The sequence below is a fragment of the Aptenodytes patagonicus genome, chromosome 18 (assembly GCF_965638725.1).
Source record: "Aptenodytes patagonicus chromosome 18, bAptPat1.pri.cur, whole genome shotgun sequence".
In the NCBI taxonomy this organism is placed as follows: domain Eukaryota; kingdom Metazoa; phylum Chordata; class Aves; order Sphenisciformes; family Spheniscidae; genus Aptenodytes; species Aptenodytes patagonicus.
This window is the reverse complement of record NC_134966.1, coordinates 4128621-4148247: the sequence shown is the minus strand read 5'-3', so window position 1 is coordinate 4148247 and position 19627 is coordinate 4128621. Positions and strand designations below refer to the sequence as shown.

The window sequence follows — 19627 nt, the reverse complement described above, 5'->3', positions numbered from 1 at the left end:
CTTTTTCAGGTGCCCTGATGCAAAACCCCAGGGCTCTGCCTGTTGTCCCCGTGAAGAGGGCAGGCCAACCTGGCAGGGAATGGGGGCAGCAATTGGCTTTTAATATTTGGAGCAGGTATCAGAGGTGTCTTTCAGATCACTGGCCCTAGGGCAGGGTTGGTGCCTTTTAATATGTCCTTAGAATCTGGAATGATATTAAAAGGCCTTTGACAGAGCACTCCCTTGCTCTCTGCACTGCGTGTAGTAGCAGCAGCTTCTACATCCCCACTTTCTCTTCCCAAGTGTATTAAGTAGCAGCAGCACTTCTGGGAGAAGTTATTTACCTCACAAACTATAATTACCTCTGGTGAGGAAAACTAAGCATTTCAAACAAGATACTAAAGGCCAGACCTTCTCGTATCAGTGAACACCGCTTCTAGGAAGTCAAAGGCAACACTCTGATTTATGCCAGATGAGGATCTGACCCCGATGCCAAATGACACCTTCACAGCCAGAAAAACAGGAAAGTTTAGAGACAGTTCACCTGAATGGTTGTAATCCCTATAAAGTTAAATTATCATATGGCACACATACATATAATGATGACGAGAAAAAGAACTGGAGAGAAAAGCAAGGTAAAACGGAATGAACAAACAGGACAAGTGTAGGTAACTCATATCCTACTTACTTTCATTCGTTACTCCTTATTTTCTAGCTAGATCATAGAGCCACTGAGGCAGATTTTTCAGCCACTTATTGTCCGGAAACAGTAAGTCACTCACTGCTAGTCCTCTACCGGTAATAGTTAATACTATTACTACTATCATAAAAATAGTATTTCCAGGCTCTCTGCAGTAGCTCTCTCCCTCTCCTTTAATTATGTATTTCCCTTCTCCATTTCTCTGTCTCTGGTCTCAGAAGAGCTCAATGGCGCTCAGCCCCTCCAAGATCAGAGTCCTCAGGGAACATATGATAAAACCACGCTTGTATGGCCCGAGATAATTTCGGTAAGAGAGACTCACCGACTGATTGTCATCATCTTCGCACTTGATCCGGCACTCGCTGTTAAACTGGAAGCCGTTGGAGCACTGGTAGAGCCCGTGAAACTTGGAAGGCGGAGGGTCACAGGTAACAGGCACGCAAGCACCCGGCAGCCACGTGCCGTCTTGCGTGCACTGGATCTTAAAGGCTCGCCTTTTTGTGCAGAGAAAAACAAGACCATTTAGTGAGTGGCTGAGTCAGCTAAGAGCCTCTAAAGCCTCTGAGCCCTGTTAGCAGGTTGCAGGGGATGGGTGTGCTTGAGCTTTTAACACTTGGGGAACAAGTCGTGAATCTGCGTCATGAGGTCTCTGAGCAAAAATAACAATTATTTGCAAAGCCAACTTTGAGCTGCCCAGCCTAAACTCCTCTTTTGGCCTTGGACACGTCTCCCAAAAACTCCACTTCCCAGGCTTGTGGGCTGTGGTTGGTTTGAAGTGGGTTTGTGCAGAGTCAGAAGTATACGATAGCACTAACCCTTTCCTGCAGAGTTTCAAAGGGGACTCCCCAGGCTGCAAATCAAAGGGGTATTTCTAAGGTAAGGTCTGTTTTTTGAGCACTGATTAGGATTTTCAAAGAAGCCTAAGCGAGCGAGGTGCCTAAATCCCCTTGAAACTGCACAACTATCTGCATGAAGGAATTGCTCAGTGATATTCCCTACAGCACATACAGTCTGTTATAAACAGCCCATCCCTTTCCCGAAATCATTTTAACTCATGGCTTTCTGAATCATGCTGACTGCAGGGCATTACTCTTTCACGTACTTTCTTGCTTTTCTGGAGGATCCAGGGACATGATAACCTGGTTTGCATTTGTACTTGCAAAATGAGCCCACTTTGTGCTTATCTTCTCGGCAACGAGTAGTCTGGAGATCTGCATTAGGGACGATGGAGGGTGCTCGACACATCAGCTCACACAGGGCCTCCGGAAAGGACCACAGCCCATCCTCCATGCAGGTCAAGTTGCTGTTGTTTCCTAAGAACAGAGAGCAAAGTTAACAACGTTCAGCAGGACTATTTTTTCTGAAATGTCGTTACACCCATAATATATCAAAAGCCACCTCAGTTGGTTTGACAAATTCAACTGTGTATGTCCTATGCATTTTCTCTTTCTAGATGATGGCATTAAATCATTAAGAACTCCGTTTTCAGATGACAGGCAGACGGTGCTTATTTCAGGAAATGCTATAGCATAGGGGAAACCACACTGGCTTTGTAATCTTTTGTATTTCTCTTCCTTATTTTGTTCTTCCCTGAAAGGAAGCTTGCTTCCTACATCAACCCCCTCCTCTCCAAAGTCATGGCATTAACAGAGGGTTTGGTGCCATTACATTCTTCATTCTGCTTCTGTGTTATATCTCTAACCTGAATCTGTCCTTTTTATTTCAATTTTGAGCCTTTTGGAGCAGCATCTGTTAGTATTAGAGTCACTACTCCGACACAATGAGGAGCCATTCTCAGCTGGGGACTCTCAGTCCTTGGGGACTACTGTGATAAATACGATTCATAATACTCATTAGAGACTCATTTTCCTTAGGAAGCTTTCTTGGCCAGCACCTCAAAGGTAAAAGGTACAATAGATCTATTTGCCTCTGCTACGACCTACTTGACTTCAGAAGGTTAAGCTAAAAGTAGCCTAGTCTCAGTGTATTTTACATTCTTTGTTATTTTATACTGTATGTTGAAAAGGAATAAGCTTTTCCTAAGAAACAAAGCACAGCTATGAGCCACTAACCCTTCAAAAATCCCTAATACTCTATTGAAATCCCCGAGCATTGCTGCAGGAACTCTTCTCAACCCACAAGGCATATTTTCAACAGTAAGCCAGCTTCGAGTTATCCAAAATAATACTGACAAACTGCTAACCCCAGAGCAATGCCACCTCTCTGAGAGGGAAGGAAGAGAGCCGGGGCATGAGGCTGGAATTCAAAGAAGAAGAAAACAAAAGGCTCTGGAGGGCTCAGGAAGGTATGTGGAGGAGCCCTCCTGCCCTACCCACAAAGATAAGAGAAGCCGCATTAAATCAGCCCCAGCTTTCTCTCTCCCCTCCCCAACTGCAGATGATTGCAGAGGTATTCTGTGCAGAAGGGAGCTCTTTCTAGAGCACCAGCATGCTCCTCTGCTCTGACTCACGCAGCAGCTCTGCAGACCAGCCGTGGTGATATCATACTTGCCACTGCAAAGTGATAAGCTGTGACATTACCAACAGTGGCTGTCATGACGTCAGTGATTGAATTAGGCATGAGTCATTCGAACGCCATTCTCCAGAAGCTTAGTGGCAACATCTATTAGTCATCACCGATGGCTGTACACCAAACGGTGCCTTTACCTCACAGCTCACAGGGTTTCTGGACAAAAGTGAAGTGATGCTGCACATCACAGCTGCACCCCCTGACCTGGGGCTTGGTTATCATCCCTCCAGCTACCCCCGCCGGAGTCATCAGCTGAAGCTCTTGTTGGTCATGATAAATATCTTTATTTTCACTGCCCCCTCAAAAAACTTCCAGGCATTTTCAATGAAAAAACACCTCTTGTTGAAGATGACCCTCTGAGTGTATGAACAGAAAAAGGGAAGTCTTTGATAGAAATCTCCCCTTTGAGTAGTCTTAACTTTCACTTGTGGTTACCCTCCTAAGTCGGAGTTAAATGAATGACATAATTTGGTTATACATGAAGAAATCAACATATCCTTTCACTGAAATGAAGAATACTTCCCATGCCTCTTCTGGGGTTTGCAATGAATCCTAGCAGAAAAGGTGATACCACATATTTGAACCTCAGTTGACAACAGCAGTTAAGATTATTCCACTGCAAGATGACAAGTTAATTTGGCTCTAATGTTCCTTCAAATTAACAATGATATCTTTTCTTGTTTCCGGAGGACCAGATCGAAAAGGGTAATGTTACACTGAGCAGAAGAGTTGATGGTGCTGAGAAGATGATGGGGATGCTAGCAGAAAAGCAGCAGGGAAGAAGATGGGGGAGAAAAGGAAAGAAGGCAGCAGAGTGTGTTATTTTTAAGAAAAAAAAATTGTAGAGAGTCCCAAACAAGAAGAGGAGAGAAAGGTCAGAGGTAGAGCAAGATGAGTGTGGAAAAGGAGAGAAGTGATGGGTGGATTAGGAAAAACAGTGATGGGGGACTGTGTCACTGGGACATGGGACTTTTCAGTCTTCTCCTGCCTTTCCAAATACATGGTGGAGGCATAGAAGGGAGACAGACACAGAAAACAGAGAAGGCATGGGAAAGAAGATGAGAGAGTTCAATTTGATTTATCCCCATGACTCTTCCATGTTTTGGTTGTATGGAAGCAATATTCACTGTCATTACTGCCTGGCCAGCCGTGATCAAGGAAAGGTCAAAGGAAGGTAATAGAGAGATGCAAAGGAACTTAACTTCTAATATAAATAAACCTTCCCATAAAGCCTCATAATTCTTCATACTAAAAATATCATGAATAATTCTAAAATAACAGCAACAGTAACATATATTACTAGGAACAGTCTGTGTTAGCTGTGCAGCTACTCCCAGGTCACTGCACAGACAGCCTCCGATACCTTTCAGAAGAGCAGGAGGTCGGCAAGTGAAGGAGCATTTCTTGCCAAAGGTGGTCCCTTCGCTGCAGTTGAAGGTGGCTGGGTAGACATGGTACTGGTCTGGGACACCGCAGTCCACGGGCTCGCAGGTCACCTGCTTGTTCCACTTCCCATCCGTGCAAGTCATGGTGATGCTGGACTCCATCTGGAAAAAGACACGTGCCTACAGCCACCACAGCCAGCGAGGGAGAGATCAAAACCGTTCCAAGCCTAATAACAGCCATTATTTTGGCTCACAAGTTAAGCAAAACTGGGCCTGATCACTACCATCATCATTTGGACAGCAGCTACTAAGAACACCAAGGTCCCACAAGAAACAGTGTCAGAGAACCAGGATGTATTTCGGTCACCTCTGGGGTGAGACACCAAAGTGCTTCAATATAAAGAGTGGAGCACTACAAATAATCTCAACTCTTGTCTGCATCGCCTCCTGAGACAAGCCGGGAAGCCTGGCTGCTCTGCCCTGTGATCAGAAAGGAGCGTGCAAGTCTGAGCTGTTTGGAGCTGACAGCTATCCCTGATCCCTGTCACCTTTGCAGTGACACAGCCACTCCAAGGGGATCCCCATGTATTTCTGAGTAGTCGAACTCACTGTTGGGTTTGAAGTAAAAGCCAGCCTGACATGAACCCATTTGGGACTCCCATCCGAGGCTCTCCCAAGAGGTGGCAGTCGCCCTTGGACTGGGGTACCAAGGGAGGTGGCCTGGGCCACGTCAACACTGTGTTCAGATACCGACAGCTGCTGTTACGGCTTCCACTACCAGAGTGCCCCGAGGCTTCAAATGAAATCAGGGCCCTGCTGCCCTGGCACCGGGGACACACATGCCTGAGAGACAGACTTTTTCCTGGAGGAGTTTGCAATGGACAGACCGAAGAGCATCCTGCCCGTACGTCCACCTGGCACTTGAGAGGTCGAACGCAGAGTCAGTGCCTGTGCTGACTTCCCTAATGTCACTCTCCTGTCATAGCTACACAGAAGGTATACTTCTACAGATTTGAGGAATAATCCAAACAATGCAGCAGATTGAAATCCTGAAGTGCTAGGGAGAGAGGAAAAAAAAGGGGGGGGAGGTAAAGGAGCCACCCGTCCAAAGCTAAGATGAAGAATTTACTGGGTGACCGAAGGACAAACAGATGTTGGCAAAGAGAACAGAATAAACAACATATCCACTTTCTAATTAAAAAGGGAAAATTATTAAAAACTAGAAGTGAAGAATCTGAAAGTAGGACTCCTCCCTACATACCAGAATAAAGAGAGGGACAGAAGAAAAAGAAATGTGAGAAACCCAAACACGAGAAGGGGAAGATACTGGCGAGGAATCTGACCAAGCCGTACAGCAGCACTCCTCTGCCTCCAGGGAATATTTTATTCAGGGCTGGGACGCTCACAGGAGATTTGCACCGCCGACCACTGATCTGGGTTTATAAAAGGAAGGGGAATTTTTCTAGCACACATCAAAGGGACCTGGATTCCCTTTTCGCAAAAACACCCTAATGGTTTCAACAGAAGTTCAGACCTGTCTCCCTTTGATATATGGTTGCATTCAGAATGGAAAAAGCAGTCCCAGAGCCGAGAAACTGGACACTTCCCAAGTGGGCACAAAACCCCTTTTCTAGACTGTGGAGTTTATTTAAACAGGGAGCACTGCTGATGGAAAAAAATGTCTTTTCTACAAATTTAGAGTAGCACATTCTGGGATTCTCGGAGCGCTCAGGTGAAGTGACACTCTGTGGTCTCATTCCCAATCACTTCGCTCCCCAGCGGCTATTAATTCTGCCTTTGTTGCTTATCAGAATATCTGCACCATTACAAAGTAGAAAATTCTGTAGACAGTTGATGACTTGAAGATGCCTGTGCTTCCAGAAAGTTGCGGTGTGATGGGCACAGGAGAAGGGATGATACAGCATATTTCCATGTCCACCACGTTTGCACTCCAGGCTGGGCTGCTCCAGCATGCAGCAAAGCCTCCACTTCTCTTAACAGATGCTATCATCAAATAACACTCCAGCACCGTGGCTGCTGGGCACCTCGGCAGCAGGAGGTTAAAACATAAAGCCAAGCTATTGATGTCAGGGACTATCCAAATGTTACGGAAAAGATGCGAGTCTTGCACTGGATGCTGGATCCACGCTGAGCACAGGGAAGCTCTATCAGTGATAGGAGATTCAACTCCAAGAATTCAATTATTAGTGTTGGTGTGATCTAGTTCAGGAATAAATGATTGTTCCTACTAGCTGATACTGGCTGCTGAGACACAGTATGGTGCACAAGGGAGTTTCTCTAACGACAGGGGTTGCACATCAGATGTACCTCTACAGAGCACTAAATAAACAGTGCAAATTCAGAATCTGGAATATGACACAAGAATTTAAACAGAAGCAACATCTGTGCATGACAGTCACACCTTACAGAAAATGGGCAAGAACGTTTTGCCCAAGCTAACACTTGTGAGAGCATTTCAGCTGCAGCCGTGGTCTTTGTTAGCAGAAAGCTGCAGGACACTACAGCCTGCTGGAAATGCAACGTGCCTGGGTCCACCCCTCCGTGGAAGAGATCCCTCATTAGAGCTATACTCCCATTGCACTTTATTTCTGCCCCTGTTCTAGACCTTGATGTGAAAAAAAAATTAGTCTCTCCACGTTTTCACCTCTGGGTTTTTCCCCATGGTACCTTCCCAACAAAAACACTAACTAAATCTGGAAGAGTCACCTTCTTCCGGACCCCTATGGCTTTTCCTCTTCCTGGCACACTGGCAAGGCCATTGGCATGCAGAGAAGCTATGCCCATGTGGGTAAGACCCCGGCTTCTCAGCTTTTTCCAGTAATTTGTTCCACACTTTGTATGATAGAAGCTGAGGTTTTCAAGGTCAGACATAATAATGGCACATTTTAGAGTATGTCTATCATGTCATCACTTCAAGCAATAGGAGCACATGCATTTCTGCAAGCAGAACATAACAGAGAACATTCCCCGCAATGGAGACAAAGACTAGTGGCTTTGACTGCAAGCACAGAGGAGAAGCCTAACACGGAAATTATTGCAGATGGCACCCACCAGCTTTCAGCTTCTCCCTCTTGCAGTGTCCCACCTGAAGGTGGGATCATTGCAGGGCAGGACCCCAGGCTGCGGTGCAGGAGCCCGGCTCTCCCCAGCACCACGCTGCACCTCGGGGGTATTTCCAATCGACAGCCTGAGCAGTGCCGCCTTTGGATCCGGCCCTGGGTCTTTCTGGCAGCATCTGCATCTCCCACCTGAAGCCTGAGCAGGCACGCGCCTGTTTCGCCTGTCTGATCTGACAAGGTCACCCAGCTCACAGCAGTCCATACGAAGCACTTGGCTTTCTCATCTGGTTTATTAGCTGTCACTTTGGGCACTTTGTGCTGCTTTGACTGGCATCACAGCAACCGCTTCCCTTCATGTCCTGCCTTCCAAAGAGGCTTACGCAAGGAGGGAGGGCGGGCGGGAAAGGAGGAGAAAAGAGGGGGGGGGAAAAAAGGGCCTCCAAAGATACAGTGTGCAGTACAGTGAAGAGGATGCAAACTTAAACAAATCTGGTGCCAGAAAGATTTGTTTCTTGGGACTTTTAACAGCCTGGGAGAATTCATGTCTCCTTCCTGCTGCCCAAGATCCCAGCCGGCTCCTTCTTCAAGCGATGCTTCACGTGTGAAGTTTCCTCTCCTTAAAAATGAACAGCTGTGCCCTCCCCTCTAAGTATTCTTCCACTTCTGCCCACTACTGTGCCTCTAATTGAACCCACATGAGCCGTGCTTTCTTTTCCTGGCATGATTGATGATGCCTTTGCACAACATTAGGGAGCTGCTGGGTTTTAAATAACACCTCTTGACCAGAGCAGCAGTGGTGGTAGCTTCAAGGAGAGATGACAACAAGTAACTGAATGAGCAGGGCTTTCAGCGAAGGACAAGGGGGAGGAAAGCAGTGAAAGACAAAGGGAGAAAAGGGGGAGAAGAGAAGAAAGAGCGATGGAGTTGTCACGGGGGTGGGAAGAAATCGGGGGGGAATGAAAACATCCCGAGATCTTCTTTGTGAGAAAGATACATGAAGGATTTTGCTCCATCACTATGCAAACCCTTTTTTGTTGTTGTTGCTGAAGTCCCTAAATGAGGATGAGAGAGAACCCAAGAGTCTGTAAACAGCTCAGCTTTTTTTTATTTTCAAACAGCAAACAGTTTCTACTGCACATAGTGCTGACGGTTTTTAGGGTTTGGTGATTTTATGGAGTTTTAACAGAATTTGGGAATGGGAGCTTCTCAGAGAGCAGAGATGAATGAATTTTTTGCCCTAAGACTGATTAAAATGGTGACTTCAGAAGACACAGAGGCCAGAAGGTGCAGAAACTGTTAAGAAGATTTTCAAAGACCCCTTAGATGTAAAAGACTGATTTGAAATGTGACTTGTGCCCCTACATCTCTGAGGTGCTTTTGAAAATTTTGCTTTTAATTTTCGCTTTTAATTCTCTGTTCACCCTTTTTTTCTGCCTTTCAGTGAAATACAGAAGACAAATGTGGTTCAGATGCTAAACCAGAGTGTTTTCACTGGTCTGTCAATCATCTTCATCAGCATGCAGAGGTCATGGGCCACCGATGTTCAGTCTGCTCTTTGAGACATTGCACCTCACCTCAGCCTCCTTCCTACCCAAGAGTGTGAAACATCAGCCTGTGCAAAGCTACTTTCCTTCCTCCTCTTCCTCGTGCAGCCCCCCACGCTGTCAGTTAAACGAGAAAAAAATAGCTCTGGACCCTCAAATCAGTCAAACAAGCAAAATATCCAACTAAATGACAACAGCGAAACAACCAACAGCTTTGTGCAAGATTCCTCAATCACGGCAGAAAGTCCCTCTCACCATAGATAAGAACCCACATGCCCTATCTCATCTCCAAATGCTTGTGATCAGAAGAGGAGCTGAAGCTGGGAAGCAATTGCGGAAGGAGCAAAATGCAATTCAATACAACATAATACGAGGAACCCGAACCACGGATTCTGGACTTTCTCGGATAATTCATTTCTTGCCTACACATTCCACAAGTTCTGGCTTGAAGCACCTGACACAAAGAAATAAAACAAGACGATAGGGAAGGAAACTGTCTGTTCCTTTTCAACAGATCTCTGAAGCACATGAATAAACTTTTAAAGCACGTGTTTAATGTGCTTAGCTGAACATGGATATCTTGAAGATGTTCCACTCCTTCCCCGATTTGAACAGTGAATGCACAGCACTGAGCAAAACAAAGCCACTGGCCTCAGGGTTTTTATCGGTGGAAAAAAGACCATGAAGTGCAATAGTAGACCAGGGTGAGAGGAAGCATGTTGTAATAGGCAGTGAATCACGTTAGCTAGGGGTGCTAAAATCCTCCACTCCTGTCATATGAGTCTGATCAAGGCTCTGAAACCAAACTTCTCAGAGTAAAACCATATACAGTTGGCTGAGCCTCCCCAAAAGGTACTTCTTGCGTTTAAATAACACAGCGCTGGTGAAACATGTTTAGGCTGTTTTATTTGGTTTGGGATTCCTGTGTGCTCAATGTACAGATCCCTTCCAAATGTACAGATCCCTTCCAACTATTTCCTGGTTCAGCCATTCAGGCTTGTTTGAGAACTTGTTTTCTGTTCTGTAAAAATGCTCAGCTGGAGCTGGGGTTCTGGTGCTGATGCCAATTAGGATGGAAGAGGCCCAGCTCGCGGGGTCCTGTATTTGTTTTGTAATTGAGTTGAAAGGGCTGACTCATTCCCCTCCACTCTGTCTCCCCCCTCTGCGAGCTGATGAAGAACACAGTATTTCACAAATACAGACAGGCTGCTGAGCGCGGCTGCCTGCCCCCAGCCCTCCCCGGACCCAGATGTGTGTGCTGCCCCGACAACATGCGAGAAGGTGCTGATGGGGGAAATCACCCCCGCGTCGCTCTCACGGGATCCAGCAGCGTTAGAGATGAGAGCACAAACTGGGGTGCCTGCCCTGCATCCATGTATCCCGTGCACCCTGCTCCCAGCAGCATGCCGAGGCTGGGCTGTGCTGCACATACACCTCATCCACCTCCCCCAGCTCAAAGGACCTGCATTTTTTTAATGGTTAAAGAAATTGATGGCTTTCCTCAATACCCCACTCACTGCATCAAGACATGCTGCTTTCGTAGGACTGGATTATTAATGCATGGCTTAGAGAAGATGGAGAGCACTCCCTGGCCCACTGGGGTAGGTTTTCAGTGCTTTGTTCGGAAGCAAAAAGGTTTGGGTGCTTTTTCCACCCCCTTGCTACCATGCATTTCTGCAGTGTCAGGGTGTGGTTGGGAGCAGATGGACTGAAACACTGCAAAGGAGTTAAGACATCGTTAGTCTCAACCCGAGGAATAAAAATGAGCTATTTTGCCCAGAAGCTGGTTGTGCAAAAAACCAAACACCCCACCCCCAAAAAACCAACCCAAGAAACACTGTTTGGCTGAGTAGAGCCAGTGAGATCAGAGAAGGCCTGAAGACATATTTAAACCTTTTGGGTTGAAAATTTCTAAATTTGGGGAACATCCGAGCTTTGCTCACTGTCAGTACCTCTTCCTACAGAGTCAGATGGCTCCTGTTCTGATGAGAAGTATTTGGGTAAGGCCTTGTCCCAAGGCTGAGCTGAGATTTTCGGTTTTCGGCTGGGTTATTTCTCAATTTCTCCACATCTGTTTGCTCATCCCTGTCTTGTGGGTCATACATAACCGGCAGAACAAACCTGGCTCTTGCTGAGATCATCGTCTCGCTGGACTTGCAAAATGTAGCCTGTCTTGCAGCTCACGTTGCACTGGGCACCGTTGTACCACCCGCTGCCGGTGCAGTTCAGCAGCGCGTTCTCAATCTCCAGCTTTTGGCAGTCGGTGGCTTCGCAGGAGTAGTGGACACAGCTAGGTGGGAGACAAGAAGTCATATTTTTATTCAAGTCATTGAATTAATTCCACAAGAGCAAGCATGTCTGACTGACAAACTCATCACTTGTCAGGCAGCAGGTACACAGACTGCATACTGCACCCAAAACTCGGCAAAGGGCTCCTCACCAACGAGCACACCCTCTAGTTATGTCTTCCGAAAGACAGGGACAGTGGTAACAGTGATGACAACAAAAGCAAATTACAGGTCTTGTGGCAAAAGGGAAGAGCCTGCCAATTCTGCAGAATTACTTTCTGTTCTGCAATATTCAACTGCACTGTGGCCTTCCTACTCCTGTACCAGCACGCATCCATTCATCCATCCCACGAGAACACCCTCCCTCCAAGAGCAGTCCTTATGCCCCGTCCAATTTTAAATCTCTGCTGAGTTCAGGAGTGCCCGATATTGCTAGTGATAAGTGTGCATGTGTGCATGTGTGAAGAGGGGTTTCTGTGATAGACACTCTTATCTTTGAGAAACTCGATTGAAATCAACACATTCATTTTATTCCACTTCACAGGGAACACCAAACATCAGCTGTGTAGCTGTGTTGATAAGCTGTTATCAAGCTCAGCAGCATGCTGTCATTTCAGATCTCTCTGGTTGCTGTCCTGCCATCCATAAAATGTTTCCCCGGATGGAAACTGTCTGCTCTCCCTATAGTAAATTATTGTAACATTTAGCACAACTTGTAAAAAGAGGTTTTTGTTTTATTTTTGTATACACAGAGATGTCTGGTTGACACAAAATCTTTCACCATCTCTGATGACCTGAGTCAACCATTATAGCACATGTTCAAATGTGAGTATGGGGCAGTCCCTCAGCTAAAGGGCAATGAAAATGCTGAGAGTCTTAAAGCACAAGGGTAGACTTAGACTAGATACAAGGAAGAAATGTTTTATGCTGAGGGTGGTGAAACACTGGCACAGGTTGCCCAGAGAGGTGGTGGATGCCCCATCCCTGGAAACATTCCAGGTCAGGCTGGACGGGGCTCTGAGCAACCTGATCTAGTTGAAGATGTCCCTGCCCACGGCAGGGGGGTTGGACTAGGTGACCTTTAGAGGTCCCTTCCAACCCAAACTGTTCTATGATTCTATGATTCTATGTGCAAAGACGTTTTGCTGGATTAGAGACAAAATTTCTGGGGTTAAGGATTCCTACAAGGTGATATGCCTCTGCTGAAAATTAAAATGAATTTAAATTAAATAGAGTTAAATTAATTCTGAGGAGGGAAAACCTTGACTTATTTCACCGTCTACGTGGGTAGGGAAGAACCTGAAACACAGAAAGTTATAGAAAGAAGGGAAAGCGATGCATCAATACACATATTTTGAAATGCATTACAAGCAAGCTATTTTTGTCTCCTAGAAAAAGGGTTAACAGCCACCAAAACCCCATCCACCTTAGTAAGCACAGGACTTAGCATGTACGTGGTGTTTTGCTGTGTTCAAAGCGTTGTGCAGACATTATCTAATTAATTTTCATGACACCCCTGTGAGACACCTGGGCTGGTATTGTTATCCCCATGTTACTGACAGAGAAGAACATCTGCACATGTCTCTACTGAGCTCTAGATCGGATTAAACGACAGTATTATGTACCTCCAGAACTCATATCTCTGTCCCAGACTAGTGCTGTATGGGAAGTGCCCGCTGCTTGTAATTTAAGGTTGCTTGTTCAGTGTCGGCCCTTCCCTGGAGTGCGATGAGCCACAAACAATTCCTACATTCAGAAAGATCTTATTTCCTCATTGTGCACAAAGTATTGCCACTGGCAGGACTGAGGAAGGAGAATTCCACCTCTGTGTTGGCCAACTCGATACCCGTGTATGCAACAAACAGCGCCCTGTCTATCAGCACTACAACTGTGATGCTCATTACTTCTGCAGAACAGATGATCCTCTGCCAGAGCTGACCTACACAGAGTGATCCTGCCTTCAGCAGGATCCCCCCTCCATACCAAGGGTTTCACGCATGTTTTCCAGTCGCTGCAACTCACAGCCTGACAGACAAATTTAAACTGCCATTGATTTCACTTTGCACGGATCAATAAGACTGTGGACGAGACGGTGGAAGAACAAGTGGACAGTATATCCTAGTGCCCAGGTGGTCTTCTCTTGCAGAGAAATGAGGTGTGGAGAACAGCCATGTGCAATTGTCTTGTAAATGCCCAGCATGAATCACCCAGGAATGTGAACCACAGACCTTACTCTGTTTCGGCAGCAGCCCCCCGGGCAGCCTCACATAGTGTGGCTCCCTGAGCAGAGCAGTACCTTACTACTGACTTCATGGTACTGCTAGTTGAGTAAGTCGCCAATTAACATTAGCAAGAAAATCTGAACATGGACGTTGAGTGAGAGTCTAAATGATGAATGACGCCTTGTCGAATCCTCCCTACATGTCCCAGTTACACCTACCCATGAAGGTTAACCGTCACTTTGCTCCCCTCTGTTTTTCAGACGGCGAGGCTGCGATACGAGTTCCTCCCGTGCCAGGGCTCCAGTGACGAGGAAGTTGACTCATTGAGGAAAAAAGCGAGCACCATTGCCAAGCCATTCTCAGAAGCACATACTGCGAACCTTGACTGCCCATTGCAAAACTCCTGCAAAATCTGAAAATCTTTTTGCACTAAAGTTGGATAAATAAAATAATAGCAGACCTATTTCATTTAATATCTTACGTGAATCAATGTGCTACACATCAGTGCAGCACTGAATTCAACCTTGAATGGCTTCAGAGGGAAGGATGAGCCTACGAAAACCTTTGCAATTTGCACAAAGGGAAATCTGGAGGAACATCACTGCAGTAAGTGGCATCGCTTTTCACTTCCATCAATGTAAAGGAGAAAAAGAATCTGGTTTCTTGAGTTCATATCAGGACACCAGATGAGCAAGCCTGGGCTTAAAAGTCCTACAGAACTGAAACGCCGCAGACAAAGGCATTAAGAAACACTTATTGTGATGTTCTTCTTTCTGTTTACAAGTCCCCTTGTGGTCTTCTTAAATGGCCAGGGAACATTTTTAGCCACCCCCTCCAGGCTCCAGATTATGCCTTGGTTAGGAGATCATCTGGGCAGCTCGCTCTGTCTGTAACTCTATATGAATGACTTCAGTGACAAACAACACAACCATTCACTTTTTGTAAAAAAACAACCACTGCCACCAAATGTTTCCAATTTAAATATTTCTGGTTCTCTAGCTACTGGTTCCAATTTGGTATCAGCTACTGTCAGCCGTAAATCCCAATGAATTTTGAAGTCACGATCCTGAATTGAGTTCTGCAAATGCAGAATTAAGAAGGAGAAATGAGTATCTCCAAGTAGGAAGTTTAGACAAAGAACCCATCACATCCATATTACAGAATTGTGGGTTACAGAAGCTCTTGCATGGGTACTGCCATTTAGCAGTGGTTAATCATCACATGCTCCAGAAACTATGCCCTCCTTGGGAAAGAAACAATATAGAGTATCCGAGAATGAAATCCTGGCATGGGACAGCTTATTCCATTTTCTTGCAATCAAAATCGGGTGACTTCATCAAAACTGCCTATTTCAAACCATCCCTGGTCTATCCTAACTCCCCAAATGCACCTGGGAATTGCTTGCCAGAGTATGAGCTGGTCTCGACAAAAGCTATGCAAGGGACCCAAGGACCACTCTAATGATTTACTGATATCTATGTAACGAACAAGTGTTGCTGCCTGGGATATTCCCTGACAGTGTTTATTTTACTACGTCCACCTCAGGATTCACCTGTTCCTGTTCTTGCCCTCGTAGTATATGATTTCTTAAAGCAACATTTTCACACCGAGCTGAGCGCAAGGAGCAGTGGATTTCTTGCACGCTTTCCACTGTCTGCAGTGTGTTAAAAATATAGATCAAGGTAGACCGTTTCAATGATGTAAAAAGCCCTGAACTGAGTTAGCTTCACACATAGGCTGAAGTTCTGAGCCAGTTCTTACTTTATTCAAATCCATTCTGCCCATCCCTAATCTAAATGAGCTCAGTCATTAGCCTCTAAATCTTTACTTCTCTGTGCCAATATTGGCCCCAATTCAGCAAGGCACTTAAATATGTGCTTAACTTCAAAAGCACAGTTAAGTCCCACTGATAGATTTGACTAGAGGGGGATGTAAGCAAATAACTAAGGGCTTTGCTAAATTGGGGTCTTAGTGACACAATCCTAGAAACATTTGTATTTTAACATGTTTATAGAGAATTATAACAATTAAGTGGAACTCTTCCTTCCTTACATAAAAACAATCCAGGACTTCCTCTTTCGAAAAGCTTACAGCAGCCAAACTTTCTTTTCCTAACCCTGGGGTCAAGCACTTTTCCAAGAACTCATCTTAACATACTTGTTTCCTTCGTGATAGCTCTGACAGATATATATGCATAGGTGAGCATAAAAGCTCATGGTATACACTTGTTATGAGAAAGAGCCACAACATTATCTATTGTACATAGGAAAAACTTCCTTTTCCGCAGTTCAGGCCAGCCTGGGCTGCAGATCTGAAGCATACTTTGTTTTGTTCTACGCCACCATACCTATAACTCACACAGAGGTAATCTTCTGAGGGTGTTTCTAACAGATTTATCCTTACAGTGGGTTCGTCTTCTCCTCTGTAGAGATTCCCCTAAAGGCAAGAGCAGGTTCTCTCTCTCTAATCCAAACATATATGCACCATATTGAAAAGCAAAGGCTGCTAGCCACAGTCCTTGTTGTAGAAATAACAAAGTATGAACTGCAGAGGTGGCAATGAATTTATCTTCTTCAGTCTTCAGCTAAAACACATTGGTCTCCTTGTACCAACACAAAATCTCAAAGAACATCTACCCGAATCCTTGGGGCTTGATGGGAACTGGTGAACCTGTGCCAACTGTGCAACTGGAAGAAGGATCAAGCCCTTTTCTTTTAGCCCTTTCCCTGCCTTCAAATCTGGACCATGAGAGTGACCAAAAGAGTAGCATCACCTACAGTCCCTTCAGCGATCTCACTGCCATACCCTCGGGCCTGACTCCGATAACGATCACAACAAAACCTTAATTCAAACCGACAGCGTCAGGAATGCGGATAAACCCAGAGATTTACAGAAAACACTTCATCCAACCCCAGGTAAGCTGTAGGCGAAGGAGAGGCACGAGCCAGCACATCCCCACCACTGTCCCCACCACTGGCAGGGCAACATTCTCCCTGGGGACCGGCTCTGCCTTCAGCCTGCCCGCACCCCATTGTGTGGGATATTCCTGCCTGGGGGGGTCCATATTGAACCGATAAAGCTCTCAAAGCTCCTTTGCCCTGCCAGCCTGGAAGCGGGGCCGTGCGCCTGGGCGTTAGCAGCCCCGTGGGTCTCCCTGCCAGAGTCTGTCCAGGCAAACAAAGAAAACGCATCGCCTTCCACTTTAATAAAAGCCAAATGATGCCATTTGCCAATTACCAAAATGGGGCGAAGGTTAAAAACCCATTGAATTATAACACATGTCACGGACCAAAGCTTCTATGATTAACAGTTCTGTGAGAAATTCATTAATTTCACCAGAAGCAAGCTGACAGAGATTGCGCTTAATGACAGAACACAGGGCACTGGAAAGGCAGCTGAATCGAGAAAGAGAAAGCTGCATTGAATCACACACAAAAAAAAAAAAAAAAAAAAAAAAGAGAGACGAGGAGACCCTTCCCCCCCCCCCCCCCCTTATAAAAAGGAAAAAAATAACCAGAGTTATAAAGGGTGGTTGCATTTGTTCTGCTGCTGAAGATTTATCTTCATCATTTCTTGTTGGGGAAGCTGACAGCAGGAGGGAACAAGACAAAGAGAAGAGCTGGAGTGGGCTACGTCTCCCTGGGGCTTGTTTGGGGCAGCAAAGGGCGAAAGCTCAGAGGACGACTCTCCGCAGAGGCCAGGGCAAGGACAGGCGATGCTGCCTTGGCCAGGAGTGGGTCTCAGTCTACTGTGCTGGTCCCCCCCGGCTGTCAAACGCCCTGATGTGTACACTTATGGAGGAAGGTAAACCCAAAATCTTCCCTGCAGAAACCATTTTGCAGCCGTAACAGTGACTTCGCGCCAAGATTTAACCAAACAAAGAAAAGGAAAATCTTTTTGCTACGCTAACCAGAAAGCACAACATGGGGCATGCATGCTGGAGAGCTGCGGGCAGCCAGAGCCCGCTCCAGGGGAGGGGAGGCTTATCTTCACTACGAACACGGAGTTAATGGAGGATTAGAAAGTTGGAAACTCCTGAAATCCACAATTCTGACAGCTGAACTGGGGTGTCTACCTGGGTTTTCACGCCTCCCGCCTGCAGTTTCCAGGAGAGGAGCAAATGGCACCAGGCGTGATAGAGGAAGAGACAGGTCTCGTGAACACGGTAGGGAAATGCCACCGAGAAAAAGCAGCACTTCACAAGGACTGCCTTGCCAGGGATGGGAGACCCCCAGCTGATGTTTCCTACACAGTGAGAAGGACAAAAACCTCATTTCTGAGGAACCGCTGTCAAAGGCAACCCCAATGCACCAGGCTTTCTTGCTGCTCAAGTGACTGCGGGGTGGGAAATTATACCTCTGCCTCTGCACACGCAATTTCACCGTCCACTCCACGAGGCTAAATAGGAAATAATAAAAGTATAATAGCTTGAGCTATAAAGCACGAGAGAAGAACTAACTGGGCCATTGTATCTGGTCTAAGGATGCAATGTGAAAATAAAGCGTGTCGTTTTTACAGCACATCTCCAGCAGTGAGGTAAACTTTTGCTGAAAACAAAAAAGAGCCTGTGGTCAGCTGCAGCAGAAAAACAACTGGAAAAATACAACTGGAAAATACAGAGTATTTTTTTTTTTAAACCCTCTATAAATGTCTTCAGAAGGATGGAATGGATTTTCAAAAGAGCTAATGATGACTGAGGACAACTACCTATAAAGTTCAATGGGACTTTTACATTTAAGCTCCTTTTTCTCTTCTAAAATATTAACTGTAATACATATTTTAAGAAAGAAGAGTGAGCGCATGTTTTATTTTCAGTTATTAAGTTGTCACTAACCCATGGGAGTGATCCATTCACCCTCAAAATAAAAGCTGTGTTAACCTTTAAGGGCCAATATATTTCTTTTCCCTCACATATTTAAAATCTGCACCCTTGCCTAGAAGTGCCTGTATCTGGCTGTAAATCCTCTCCAACCAAAATAATTCTCCTTGAAGAGAGAGAAATAATATCTCTTGTAGAGAGAAGCCAAAAAGCAGGCAAAAATATCCATGTTTACCTAAGGAAAATGAAAGCGGTAAAATTGATGCTTACACATAGGAAGGAAAGAGCCTTTAAAAATTAAATAAATATTTAAAAAATCGTATTAGGCAAATGCAACCAGCGGGGAAAGAGGAGAAGGGAAGGATGGGCAGTGTGGGACTGGCACTCAAAGGGGTTCTGATGCGGAGACCGTGAGCATGGGAGGCACAAAACGCACATCCAGCTTCTGAACTGGTTAAGAATAAATTAAAAAAATCCCTCTTTCTATGTTCTTCCTGGATTGGGTAAAATAACAAAGGAAAAAGATGGCAGGTAACAGCAAAGGCATCACCTATTTCCTGGCTGCACGACTTAATGCACAACTTTCTCTACATCTTGGATACCCGAACTGCTTAGAGTTTCTTGTACGGAAGAATAAAGCATATCTGGTCACCCAAAACAATCCCATCACAAGGCAAATTGGAGATTTTCCACTATAGCACTGTCATCAATGGAAACAAATCCCACTGATTTCAATTGGCTTTGGATCAGGGCTTTATTTCAGAGAGTTTCTAGTTCCTTGACCGACATGGGAAACTTTATGATCAATCCAGCGCTGTAACCTGCAAGACCTAAAACGTTACTCTGAACAAGCGAGGCTCTGACGGAAGTTTTTGAGAGCAAGGGGCTGAGATGGTTCAGTGCATCACAAAAACAAAACAATGCAAAAAAAATCAAGAAGAAAAAAAAAAAGAGGCAATCGGCGGGTGATTCTTCTTCAAGAGATTTCTAAAGGTTAGTCTGCTGGGCTTCAGAGGCTCACTGAAGCTTTGCCTAAGGGGAATGCATTTTTTATTAAGGAAATAACTTTCTAAACACAGAG

At 45.4% G+C, this 19627-nt stretch overlaps 1 protein-coding gene across 1 annotated transcript in view; it reads right to left on the bottom strand.

Annotated features, from left to right (window-relative positions):
- Positions 1-19627, bottom strand: part of PAPPA (pappalysin 1) — a 179142-nt gene that overhangs the window by 28223 nt on the left and 131292 nt on the right. Inside the window, exons 14-17 of the mRNA XM_076355185.1 lie at positions 11339-11507; positions 4572-4755; positions 1782-1992; positions 1002-1173 (exon numbers count right to left, since the gene is read on the bottom strand). Coding sequence (XP_076211300.1) covers positions 1002-1173; positions 1782-1992; positions 4572-4755; positions 11339-11507 — 736 coding nt within the window. The remainder of the gene's footprint in view (positions 1-1001; positions 1174-1781; positions 1993-4571; positions 4756-11338; positions 11508-19627) is intronic.